The sequence below is a fragment of the Echinops telfairi genome, unplaced genomic scaffold, assembly GCF_000313985.2.
Source record: "Echinops telfairi isolate 266 unplaced genomic scaffold, ASM31398v2 ScPeMD7_2;HRSCAF=8, whole genome shotgun sequence".
In the NCBI taxonomy this organism is placed as follows: Eukaryota; Metazoa; Chordata; class Mammalia; order Afrosoricida; family Tenrecidae; genus Echinops; species Echinops telfairi.
This window is the reverse complement of record NW_022103898.1, coordinates 49420599-49434595: the sequence shown is the minus strand read 5'-3', so window position 1 is coordinate 49434595 and position 13997 is coordinate 49420599. Positions and strand designations below refer to the sequence as shown.

General features: G+C 34.0%; 1 protein-coding gene across 7 annotated transcripts in view; it reads right to left on the bottom strand.

The window, feature by feature from the left end:
* PPFIA2 (PTPRF interacting protein alpha 2) overlaps positions 1–13997 on the bottom strand; it is a 503998-nt gene that overhangs the window by 185099 nt on the left and 304902 nt on the right. For all 7 annotated transcript variants that reach the window (XM_045289840.1, XM_045289844.1, XM_045289847.1 and 4 more), the window contains one exon: positions 5170–5334. In XM_045289840.1, coding sequence (XP_045145775.1) covers positions 5170–5334 — 165 coding nt within the window. The remainder of the gene's footprint in view (positions 1–5169; positions 5335–13997) is intronic.

Sequence of the window (13997 nt, the reverse complement as noted above, 5' to 3'; positions counted from 1 at the left end):
TCACCTCATAGTATCACTGTATCAAGTGATTCCCTGGTAAGCAAGTCCTTTAGGTGGTTCAAGGATGGAACAGCCAGCGGTGTTGGAGATTTATCAGTCTTGTTCTGAAATCTGATTCATAGTAAGTGAAGGCAAAGTTCAAAAGTATATTATGAATTCATCTGAAAAATAGTCACTGATTAAGTATAAGGCAAAAGACACTCTCTTTCTATAAAATAAGACACAAATTTTTATTTGGCAGTTAGGACCTATCTTAAATGATTTTCATAAAAGTAAAGGATTTTAAAACTTGACTTTTTTTGGTCTCAATCGTATGTATTGTTTTAAATAAAGGGATTCCATTGTTATTGAGGAATTGGAATGCATTTAATTGTTTCTGAACGTCTAATTAGCTTCCAGTACCACAATGCAGTCATTGCATTTTTCAAATCAAAATTCTATATGCACATTTTAGTGCAAAACAATGATTTACTAATGTCTCATATGTAAGTGAAACACACTTTTTATTTGTTGTTGACTTTCTCAAAATGTATAAAGATTGTGTTGTAATTCAAATTCTTTTCATCTCTACATGCATACTCCTTATTAAATTCATTGTAAGTAAGAAATGTTTGGGGAAATAAAATGAATGATTAAAGCTCTTAAACATTCTTAAACAAATCAAAATGCTTTAGTCTTTTAATTGAGAATGCAATTTATATTTATTTTGGGAAAACCTATGCATTAAAATATGTTTTCCATTGAAATATTATACCAATTTTCACATGAATATATAATAAATTAATTATTCACATTATTATATTTTTAGAAATTTTAGTTTAGTTCATTGGTTATATTTTCATGAATGGAATTTTCTTTTTCTAATAAGCTTTAATTGAGAATATAGGTTAAACATTAAGCACATATAAGAATTCTGACATTCAAAACAATTTTTAATTTTTAGATTCATAAAATATTTTCTACTTAAAATGAGTCATGCAAAATCCTATTATACTGAACTCTATCTAAAATTATTTTAATCAATACTTTTTTCTATATCATATATATATATGATAATTTAGGCCTATCTGAAATACATCTTAAAAATCAAGAAAATATATCCTATAAGAGTTTTAGTATGTTATAAGTAATTATACCCAAAATCTCTGAGAATTTATAAACACATATAAATTGATACATGATACCAAAGAAAGTACAGAGTTTTCTTCATGATCTTTAGATGCATTGATGGACTGTAATAATGTTGTACTGTTAGTAAATACCTCTTTTTTAATAGAATCATGATGATTTTAAATGAATGAGATGAGCTATCTGGATGGTAGTCTGGTGATTTAACTTGGAAGAGGCATTTTAAGAATGACCGTGATAGATGTCAAGGAAGTAAGTATTCCAAAGCCATGAGAATGAATAAGATGGCTCATATGTGGAAAGGCACAAACTAGAAAGCTCTAAATGGGCATGCTTGATATTTAACAAAGATGATTGGAAAGATTTATGCTCATGTTTTAAATTGCCAAGAAAAATATATGAGTATTTGTAAAAGTTCTAGGAATCCTTTTTGGGGAAAATAATAATATAGAGTGACCTAAATGTAAGTTAATGGTGTTACCATACATAACATTGATCAGATCACACTAAGATTAAAGATTGAAGACTTTAAAATAGCATACTTTAAAAAAGATGTACTTTATTCATTTGTTTCAGCCATTCATTTAAGGAGTAAGTGAAACAAGGCTACATTGCAAGATAAAAATATTTTCTTTGCCAAATGAAAAATCTTAGAAATGGTTTAAAACACCTTTCTACCTACCACTAGTTATATATTTACTAGTCTCATTCTATCAAACCCTGAAAAAGTAAAACCTAACACTATCAAGAATGATACAAATGAGATTACTTCTCATTTTGCAATTCAGAATGCATTTTACAAACATAATGTATGACCTATGAAGTAATTATATTCTAATCAATGTTGTAAGTATGAAATTGGTGTTGGAAATATCTATATATTGTTACATGCATGCTCTATTCTTTGTGTAGTTAGTTCTTGGGAAACTCAGACAGATGCAACAGGTAAGCTTCATCTCTGATCACTGTTCAGCTTAGCTAGAAAATAATTTTTTTTAAAAGCTCTAGTGGTTTTACATTTCCTATTGGACTTAGTGTTCTTTTAAAACTATGTAGACTTGTTGTACATAGCGTGAATAAAATGACAGCCTTTCTTTCATGAAAATAGTGCACAGTCTATAAAGTTATCCCACTATTAATTTTTTGTTATTTGCATGCAAATTAACCACTTTCAATTAATGGGTTGTCTATCTAGTTTTAACATGTATCAGTTTTTTATTTAAAGACCTATATAGTGTAACATCCAAACATATGATTTATAAATATCTATAAATTCCTAATTTTAGCTGTTGTGCCTACTTTCTTCATAATGGGATAAAATGATCCTGATACTTTTTTTTACTTAAAATATATTCTAAGATGATAAACATCATATCACTATAAATATAAGTAAAATAAATCCCTCAAAATGTCAAGTTCATCAAAGAGAGACTTTGTTGGAACAAACCACCAGAATATCCCACACTAGAAATAGATATGCCAAGGTTTTGTTTTAGGAATTGTTAATCCTACAACAAAATAGCTTTGAATACTTATCTTTAGACAAAGTTCAAATCCACTTTTACCATTGTACTACTTTTTAGACTGTGTAAGTACATAAGCAGTAAAAGTATATTTATTATGTTTGGAGGTTGCATTGCCAATAACAGCTCCATATATCTGCTTTATAAAATAATATTTATAACTGACAGCAAAACGCAGAAATATTTCTCATTCTCTTCAGCCCATATTGTTTGTAAGCATATTGAAGAGTGATGCCAATAGACTGTTGGTCTTAGATCATTGTGAACGTGCTACATTATGGTGGCCCCTCACCTCAGTAGATGCATTAAAAAGTACATCTATAAGGAAGACTGCCAGTTATTACATTGATCTACAGCGTTGTTCAATGCTGTATAGGTTATTGAGTGCCACATAAATTCTAAAGCCTCCATGGCAAAGTTGGTAGTTTGATGTTCCCAAGTCAAGATTGGCTTCTTTGAACTTTCTTTATATCATAAAAATAGTTTCAAAATAAATTTTGGTTATTAGTGTGTTTTATCACCTCTACTCATTCTCACAAAGCTATGTGTTTTTCTTACATAGGGAATTTATCTATGAATGTTCTTGGTTCTGTATTAGACCTTCAGTAACTAAATAAAATACTATTTGAAATAAGAAAGTGGACCTAAATCAGTGTTTCCAAAAGTGAATGATACCACTTCGGTAATAACTTCAGTTGCCTCTAAACTCATCACTATTCAGAGTAATTCTGGTGAGCTAAAGCCTCTTGGGCCATATTATAGAACACATTGGCTTCTACTACCATGAATATTGACAGCCTTGGAAACCCACAGAGGCAGTTCTGCTCTGTCCTGTCATTGGGTGGCTATGAGGGGAAAGAGACTCACTGGCAGTAAGTTGAGTTAAGAAGTTTAATGGATTCCTTTATCTGGTAAAATATTTCCGGATCATAAGTGATACAGTAATTATTTTCTTCTTAAATGTTCTCATACTTATCAGATTGTTTTAAATAATGCCTATTTTTCTTTTTCCCCCTGGGGAATAATCCTTCTTTCACAAAATCATCCCTTTTGAAAGCAACAAATTATTATACACCTTTACTCAAGAAATTCAAAACGATTACATTTTCTCTGAATAAACCATGCTCATCTTATAGTATTTATTGTTCTATAATTGGTCTTGTTGCTTCAAGTACTTTTCTTCCCTCATAGAATTTTCTCATTCTGTCATACCCAGCTTAAATGTCTGTGAAACTCCCTTTCCAGTCAAGCATGGTTAGTCAAAACCTGTTCTGAACTCCACATCCCCAATAGATGGCTTTTCATGGGTTTTTATTGACAAATGAATATCCATTAACTGGAGATTCTTCAATAATACGGACAATGCCTTATTTATGCTTATGCACCCAATGCCTGCCAAATGGTCTGACATGTACATATTCTATAAATATAAAACCTTGTAAAGCCATGCTATGGTGCTATAAGGGATTATAGCATGAACTTAAACACTGAATTATTATTATGTGATATTTTTCTCCTTATTATGTGATACTTAATATTATATTTAGTAGGATTTACTTCTGTTCCATTAAAAATTGTTCAAGAATTAGTTGCCTCCCATGGCTAAAAGGCCAAAAAAAGGATACAAAATTATCTTTATGCACACATTCCACATAATCCCCTGCTCTAAGAAGAACATCAGAAATTCTGAGACACATTCATGTATATACCTACACATCCAAAAGTACTGGCCTGTTTAATAAGCAAAAATTATTGGCAAATAATCCTTAATTTGGAAAACAATACTCAGAAATTTTGAGTTACTACAATGAAGAGCTTTAAATCTCATGCTACAAAATATTAAAGGTTCCTTAAATTAAAAAGTAAATCACTCTTTGCGATTTCAAAAAATTTAAATCATGTCATAGCCCTTACTAATTTTGAAGTTTAATTTTGTCATATTGACATATATCAAAAGACTCTTTTTGAGCACCAGCTAAGGAAAGCTTACAATTACATTTGAAAAGACCTAAAAACATGTTTTCTATTATTATCTTGTTATTATATGCAGAGATTTTTAGAAATGTATATACATTTAAGATATTAGAGATATAAAATACATTTCTATACTTCTAATATAAACCCTACTAGTTGAAGTTTAACTAATGTGCACTGCAAAGTTTATGTAATTAACACATACTTTATAGGGGGAAAAAAGGAGAGTGATTCCAATAATATATTAAATTTCAATTGGATATCTAGAATATTGCCTTAATGAGTCTTTCTAGATGTTAAAAGATGATAAGCCACAGATTGCCTGGGTTATCAAAAAGAGCATGGGTACTAATATTACCAATATACACATAGTGACAGAGTTGAATTACAAATATTAAAAATATGTCTCATAGAACTCGTGGACTCTGAACTGACTTACTCAGGAGTTGAGGTGAGCCAGGTGACTTAATGAATGAAGACATGGGATAGCTCATGCTGATGGCAAAAGCACAGCTAAGCTTCGGTTCGTTTGTCCATACTGTACCTTTTCATCCAAAGCCTTGTGGTGCTCAAACAAAGACTTCAGGGCTTTGAGAACCTCAACTTCACTGGACACTCCTGAGGGGGACTGAGCTTGCCGTTTCACCACCGTCATTCGGAGTGACCTCTCGTGCCGGGACACCAGGCATTCCAGGTGCTCCAGGAGCAGCTATTGGGTGTAACAGAAAATGCGATTAATTCCCCGATGCACACAGTTCACTTAGACTTACAAATGACTTCTACCTTTAAGTATTACAGGGTCATAGAAGATCTAATGACCATCTTGGCTTATACAGTTATGAGGAAAAGGTACTTTAAGTCAGAAACAGAGTTCAGGAAAACGGATTTTTTAAAAGTTTCAGCACTACTTACAATAGCAAAAGAGATGGAACCCACCTAAATGCCCATATCCTGAACAACAGAAGAATTCGTCGTCTGTGCACAATGGAAGACGAGGCAATGCTAAAGAATCATGATGAATCTGCTACACTTTCATGACATGGGTGAACCTGGGGGACGTTATGCTGGGTGAAATAAGCCAACCATAATAGGACAACTACTGTAGAGTCCACGATTATCAAATTTCAAGAAAAGTTTTCACATGAAAATAAATATTCTCTGCTAGTTTTTTTTTTTTCTAAGCAGGGGTGAGGAATCTCTGTCCCATGGGTTATATAAATCATTAAAATCATTAAAACCAGCGAGCATCACAAGCCTCCCCAAAGAGAAGCAATTGCAGCTATCACACTAGATGTGTGTTAATTAAATGTTTGCTCCAATATAGCAGGATAATAGTTAAGTTGATAATTTTGTATGCTACTTGAATGATATTATAAATATTCAAATGGCCCTCAAAAGTCAAAAGGTTCCCCAACTCTGCTCTACAGAGTTGCTCTCACTCAGACCAGATGCTGCTTGATGGCAGTGAGTAGGTTTGATAGGGAAGAAGGATAAATTATTTACTAGAGGATAGACACATATGGGAAATACATGTCATTATTACTACAAGTTATTTAAATTTTTTAAATATTATGTAAATCATATGTATTCCTTGGGAATATGTGATAATTTCAGTTTGGATTCTGTAGAAATAGAACACTTGATATAACATGTGTGATCTAATAGTTACTAAAAAACAAAATTCAATAATACATATATTTTTCAGGAGAACAGTATTAATAAGGTAACCTTATTGAATTCATATGTGGCCATTTAATTTTTTGAATTGGAATGAGCATAATCATGATAGTATTACTTGACATTTGAATAATAATCATGAAAGAGTTTAATCACAAGAAATCTTTTTTATTACATAATACAAGAATCTGGGCAGATTCCTGAAAGATAGTGACCGAGATTTCCAATAGACTTTTATGGACAAGGAGCCAAAGGAACTACAGTGAACCCTCACCACTTCGCGCTTCGACTTCCGCGGCTTCACTCTATCGTGGTTTTTGCGTAACAGCGCATGCTGTCATTACTGCCACTGATTGGCTCATACTGTACACGCTTCTGTCTGCATCGCTACTTATCGGAGCTACGTATCAGATGCATTTTTGCTTTTGTACAGTGTACTGTAATTGTTTGCGATTTTAAAGAAATTTTATCTAAGCCCTATGATGGCTCCTAAACGAGCTGCTTCTTCTAAGCCTTCTGACAATAAAAATAAGCGCCAGAGGAAGATGCTCACCATCCAGGAAAAGGTAAAACTTTTGGATATGATCAAAGATGGCAAGAAAATCGTGGAGGTTGCACGCCATTTCGACTTGAATGAGTCTTCAGTTCGCTCCATCCGTAAAGAGGAAAAAAACATTCGTGCTACGGCTACTTTCACTTTCAACAAGGAAGCAAAGCACATCGTGACAAGGAATCCTACTTCACGGAATTTCATTTATCACGGTAGGGTCTAGAACCGATTAACCGCGATAAACGAGGGTTCACTGTATTTCTGAAACTCACTACCGTGGAACCTTGTCTCTCCACACAGTCTCTGGGAAAAGGCCTGCCTGTTCAGGCTTTACATTCTGAATACCGCCTAATGTGTTTTGATTTTAAATGATTTCTGAGTTGGGCTTCATTTTTTTTTAATTTTAAAAGTAATTTTCATAGTTCAAAACAAAGTTACAGGAAAATAAAGAAAGAAAACCTGCCAAGTTAAATTACTATCAATTGCTAGTATTTTTCCAGCGAAGAATCACCTGAGACTGATACGTTTGACAAGAAATATTTTCAGAAGAATAGCTCCAAGTATAAGACTTCAACAACTGGGTCCTTTAATAAGTAAAGTATTGGAGAAAATAAGACAGATGTTATATATAAGACAAAAGTGCAGGTGTAAGACACAAGAAGTGGAAAGAGAAAAATAATTTTATATTTATTTTTCAGTATTTTACCTGATGCTCAATATCCAAAACGCAAACAAACAAAAACAGTAGTTTTCACAATACCACTATAGATTTTTGTTTTCAATGTCACATATCAGTGTCCCACTCCTTAGTCTTTAAAAAGTTAATTACTCCCTGTACCTTTTCAATAGTTATAATTCAAAGAGCTAGGGAACATTGCTATTTGCAGAAAAAATCACATTATACAAAATGCAAAGACCTGTAAAAAGCAGTAGGCAGAAGTCCGATTTAAGGATGAAAATAATATTAATCATCTTTCTGTATGAAGTTAACGTCAATGATGTTTTCAAACAACTTGCTTTTCATTTATCAAACTAAAATTCTGCTCAGTCTTCCACTCTTGAATTCTACAGATACATGATTGACCTGCTTACATCTAGGCTGTATCACATGGATTATGTGGTTTTGCATGAATTAAAGCAAATGTATGTTGAGTTGATTCGACACCTGACTGTCCCATGGGTGCCACATTAGATTGTACTCCCTAGGGTTCTCGGTGACGGATTTTAGGAGACTACCAGGCCTCTCTTGTGAAGTACTTTTTGATGGACCTCAGCAGTTGGTAAGCTTGTTAACCATTTTCACCACTCAATAATTATGTTAATTTAAATCTCTTTATGCAACATAATCTGGTAGCAAATGATACACCAATTACATTGGTTTACTTTCCTTTTCATTATGCTAAGGTTTTGCATTTGCTGTCCTATTGATCCGCGAAACACTTCCTTTGGCTCCCCATTTGCCCAACCCTGTCTCAGTCTGTAGGACTCAGCTTAAAAAGCACCCTCTCAAGGAAACATTTGCTAACTACTTTATGTGAACAAGGTCTCTCCTGCTCAGCTCCATATTTTACCTTAGTCCCCTGCTACTTTTCTCTATAACATATAATGTGCATTGGTGTATTGGGGTATTAGTGGGTTAGTTGGAGAATTATTGCCTTCCAAGCCAGAGATCTGCATTCACCTTTCAACCAATGAGGCTCTTGCACAGCTATTACATGTCTGTAACTAAGGGCTTGCATGTTGCTGTGATGCTGAACAGGTTTCATCATAGCTTCCAGACTAAGACAGACCAGGAAGAAAGGGCTGGTGATATTCTAAGCAATCACCAAGGCACCATGGGCATAGCACAGGGCAGGGCAGTATTTCATTCCCTTTTTGAGGATTTGTCAATCAGATGGTCAACTCAATGAAGTTACCGAAAATAATGTTTCAAAAATATCACTTTACTAAATGATATTCTACCTCTTCACTGGAATGTAAGCTTCATGAAGGCAGGCATATATGGCTGTCTTGACTGTCTCTCTATTTAGCTGTTGGCTCAGTTCCTGAAATAGATATGTAATAAGTATTTTTTAACTATATAAAGGAAAGAATACATAAGGTCAATTTTCCTGTATATACTCACTGGTCGAGATCAGATCTGACAATGGTTAATTGGCATTATTTTCTAAAAAGCTTAAGGAAATTTTATTATTATATATTAATAATATATAATACATTATATTGTATATAATGTATTATATATTATAATTATATATAATATATTATATATTAATAATATGTAATATTATATACATAAGTTTCAGTGATATGATGCTCTCACAGACAATGCTAATCCAATGAAAACATGTTCTTTAACTATAAAGTAGAGCCAGCTTGTAGTATTGGGCTACTAACCATAAGGTAAGCAGTTCAAACCCACCACCCATGGAAGAAAGATGAGGTTATTTACCCCAGGTAAGATTTTATTATAAAGTCAATGATTATCTGAGTATCTAATATTGTATATTTTTGTTAAATAAAGACATATATAAGATATGATCCTCATCATCTAAGAAAAGAGTAAAATAAGCTATAAATGCCATCTGTTATTCGAGACCATCTAAAGCTTTGGATAGCACTCGCACAGTGGTAAGTTTCTCACATGGTAAATGTTTCATTCGCAACACGGAGCACAGAAAACTACAATTTTCCTTTCTTTGTGCCACAGCATTCCTACCAATTATAGATGTTGCTAGTGAACTGCGTGGGGAAATAGCGTGGGTAAGGCATCCATTTCACTCAATGGGGAGCTGCGGAAGAGCCATACATTTTAGTGGAAAAGGGGAAAATCCTCTTAAAAGCTTTGCAGTAAGGTTGTAGAATTTGATCATGAAAGCTCAGCCTACACATGATTTTTGCTAAGAATTTTTTTTTTATTGTCTACTGAAAATCAATCTGTTGTAAAATCAATTTTTTTTATTGTCTACTGAAAATCAATCTGTTGAAAATCAATCTGTTCATAAACTAGTTGTAATGAATTCTGTGATCTGCAACTTAAAATATTTTGACTTTTAACTCATCAAGTTATTATGTATTCTGAATTCTGTTAAATATCATGTGCTGTGTATTACGTAATCCATCATTGTAATAGTCATCTGCTTTGGCTGGTCCTTTCCCATTTTTCCTCCCATGTTAGCTCTTCGGCAACTGCAAAAAATTTTCAACAAGTCCATCATAATTATTGGTCCTTTGGTATTCATTTAGATTGTTTCTGTACTACATCTTGTGTATATGCATATATATATGTATATCTGTATACATATATATACATGTTCAATGGTCTCAATTTCTCCTTACTTTAAGTCAATGATGCAGTGTAAAATTTCTTAATTTCAGTTTCTAGAAATCTACTGCTTGCTCATTCCATTCTCATGTGTTGATGTTCTTGCAGATTTCTGCTGCTGCACATAGGCCCATGTGCATGGTACAGTATCAGGACCTTTGTACTTGATTTGTTCTCTGTCTACAACATCCTTTCAACTATCTATGGAACTCAACTTCTGTTTCATGCTTTTACTAAAATGTCACATTTCAGCAAGGCTTTCCTTGATCACTACATACATTTAATATTTCCTTTTAGCTTTATTTTTTCCTTGTTAGTAGTTTTCCCTTGTCTGTTGTACTATTTACAGAGCCGGGATGGTGCGGTTGGATAAATATTAGCCTGCTAACCACAGGTTGGTGTTTTAAATTGCTGTTTGCTCTGTGGGAAAAAGAAGAGGCTGCATGTTCCTATGATGAGTTAGTCTAGAAAAACCCATAAAATGTCACTATGAGTCAGAATCGACTCTGTAGCAGTACATCTCTGAAATCTCTGAGCTACCACCCCGGATGTCTGCTACACTGCAACCGTTATGCGGGAGGCTCTAAGTCCCCATGAACCCTATTCTCTATCCATTTCAGATCAAATCTCAGACATGATAGTGCTGAAGCTGTCTTAGAGGGAGATCATTCATTCCCTACCTGTTTGAGTCACCCTTTAGCCATGAGCTGCCACTGACGCATACTGCCTTATGAGGGCTGACTGCTAAAGTTTTAGGAATTCTATTAGCTGGTGGCTACACAGAACTGTTATCAAAACATAAATTATATAATTTACCATTAAATATGCTACAAGCAATAAGCAGCACCTCGTGGGAGATGATATACAAATGGCATATCAGCATATGAAAATATGTTCAGCAGCATATGTCATTTGGGAATCGAAAATTGAAAATTAAAATAAAGGCGAAGTACCTGGAAGCACCTACCAGAATGGGAAAACACAAAATCCTGACAACACCAAATATTGGTAAGGAATCAAAACAAGAACTCTTAGAAGGACCAGTGAATGGTACCAAAATCCAAACTCAGTGCCTTCCAGTCCATTCTGATGCCAACTCATAGCGTTCCCAGGATGCTACAGGAATAGGAAGCTCTGTCTGTCACCCTCACAGCACCTGGTGATTCCACACAGCAGGCTCTGTGGTTAGCAGCCCAGAGCATAACTATTACTCGACCAAGGCTCCTAGTAAATGGTACAAATACACTTTCTAAAAGTTTGGCAAATTTTTACAAGCTCAACGTGGTCTTACTATTCAATTCAGCAATTGCCCTATTAAGGATTTATCAAAATGAGGTGAAGACTCATGGTCATACAAAAGAAAATATTTATTGTAGCTGTACTCACAGTTGCAAAAAAAATGGAATAGAATTAAACTGTTCTACAATGGGTGAAAAGATAAACAAACTGCAATATATTCAAATAACACATTTTACTCTGCCATATAAAGATGAGTTATCAAGCCAGATAAAGACATGAACCACTGATGTAAGAGCAGCCTGACTAATGTAACTCCATTCTCCTCTCTTGGGCATAATCTCCCTGTTGAACCCACTCCAGTATGGTCTCAGAAAACCCATACTCTGCCCGGTGTGCCCAGAACCAGGGTGTGTTCCTAATCTTGCTGTTTTTTGCTTTTGTAATACCTACTTGCTGCGGTAGAAAGTCTAACACCTGCTTGCTCTGGTGGAAAGTCCCTAACAAACGAACTAACTTGGATGTGGTTGTAGCCTTTATAAACCCATGTATAAGGGTTTTCACCACAGTCACCTAGAGAGACACTTTCAGCTTCCCCAAATCCCGCCAGCTAAATAAGGACTTTTCTAAAGCTCCAGACTTTACGGTGCTCATCATTTACTTGAATCCACAACACTGACATTGAGTCAATTCCGATCCACAGCAACTCTGCATAGGGTTTCCTCTGAAGCTATAAATCTTTACGAGAGCACAACTTCAGCTTTGAGACTTCTAATACGTGATAAGAATGATATTCAGATACCATTTCTGAATATTTCTATAGAAGGTTCTAAATTAAAATCCTGATCAAAAGATTCTAAATAAAAATCCTGATCAAAAGAGAAAAAGAGGCTTTTGATTCTCTTGAAATGTAGATTTAATGGAGTCATTGATGCTAGATTAACCACTTAAAAATTGTCCTAAAATTATCTTTAAACTTTAAAACTAAATCAATAATATGACCTGAAGTAGTATCTAAGTGAAACAATAGTTTATTTCACAGGTAAAGAATTTTGCACTCATTAGCACTACTTATTTGGGATAAACCTGAGAACAGCAGCCAGTAAAAGTAGACAGGAAACTGAGGGCCATCAACTGCCTCTGATGCTGACGAAGGAGGAGTACTGAGGAAAAGGGGTGAGACTGTTTGCCCAACTTGAAGAATGTAATCAATGTCATTAAATTTTACAGGTTGAAATTGTGGAGTTGGTGCCTGAGAGTAATTCAAACAGAATTGTTACAAAACAATAGAAACCTTTATTAAAAAGGCATATCAATTTTGAAGCTATTATTTACCCACATACCACATACTCTCCGTCTAATTCTATACACTTCTGAGTTGGTGTTTTTAATCATTCTAACATTTCCCTAAATTTCTACACTATCCAATTTTTACTGTGCAAAAACAACAGTCCTGGCATCCTTCTAGGATTCAAGTGATGCTACTTTTCAATGTTTTTTGCATTTGGGAGTATATAATTTTCTTATTAACATAAAACAAATGCAAGAGTTAGATCTTTCTGCTAGATCTGATTTCAACATACTCTTCTGAGCTATTGAAAATGTTGTTCCAGTAAAAATACATTCTGTCCTATAATTCATCACAACTAATATGGACACATACATAAAAACAAATAAACAAACAAACTCACTGCCATGGAGTGGATGCTAACTCATAGTGACCCTATAGGTCTGAGTGGAACTGCCTCTGCTGTTTCTAAGATGGTAACTCTTCACAAGAGTAGAAAGCCCTGACGTCCTTCCATGGAGCGGCTGGAAGTTTTGAACCACTAATCCTATGGCTAACAGCCCAATATGTAACCACCTTGCCCCTAGGACTCCATGGTCACAAATATAAATGCTGAAAATTAGAACTTAAAAACTTTGTTTCATGCTAGCTCTGTCACCACATCTTCATCCTCCAATTATCGTTAAAAATCACTAGAGATTCTTACATATACATGTGCTTCTCAAACCAAAATAGTTCCTGGGAGGACATGTGTCTTTACTCATTCACACTTGTAATGTAATTACCATAACCTATCACAGTGCTTTCATACATATGTATACAAGCACACCCAAATGGCTTAATATATGCTTTCAGATAATAATGCCCCCCTCTTCTGAATTGGATTGTACATTCTACTCATTGAAGAAATATGTTGGGAAGATATTATTAACTTGTGTAGGCAGAGGTTTGTCAAGAGTGAAAAATTATTCTTTAGTAATGGAAGATATTTGGCAGCATTTGAACATTATAAATATAGTTCTTTTGGGCTCAAATTAAAAATGAAGGCATGATAAGGATTATTCTAAATGTAACTAAGTATTTCTCTTTTAGTTGATTACACATGGGATGAAAGTCCAAGAGCAAATCCACTTTAAACACTGATATCAGAACTTGCTTATAAATCAATTACTTCTTTTTAATTTATAATTTATTTATAATTAAGACTGGTTGGCAAAACCATAATTTTTTTCAAAATAATTTTTTTCTAAATATCATTATTTACAATAATGATATTCTAAAGTATTGTCAAGAGTT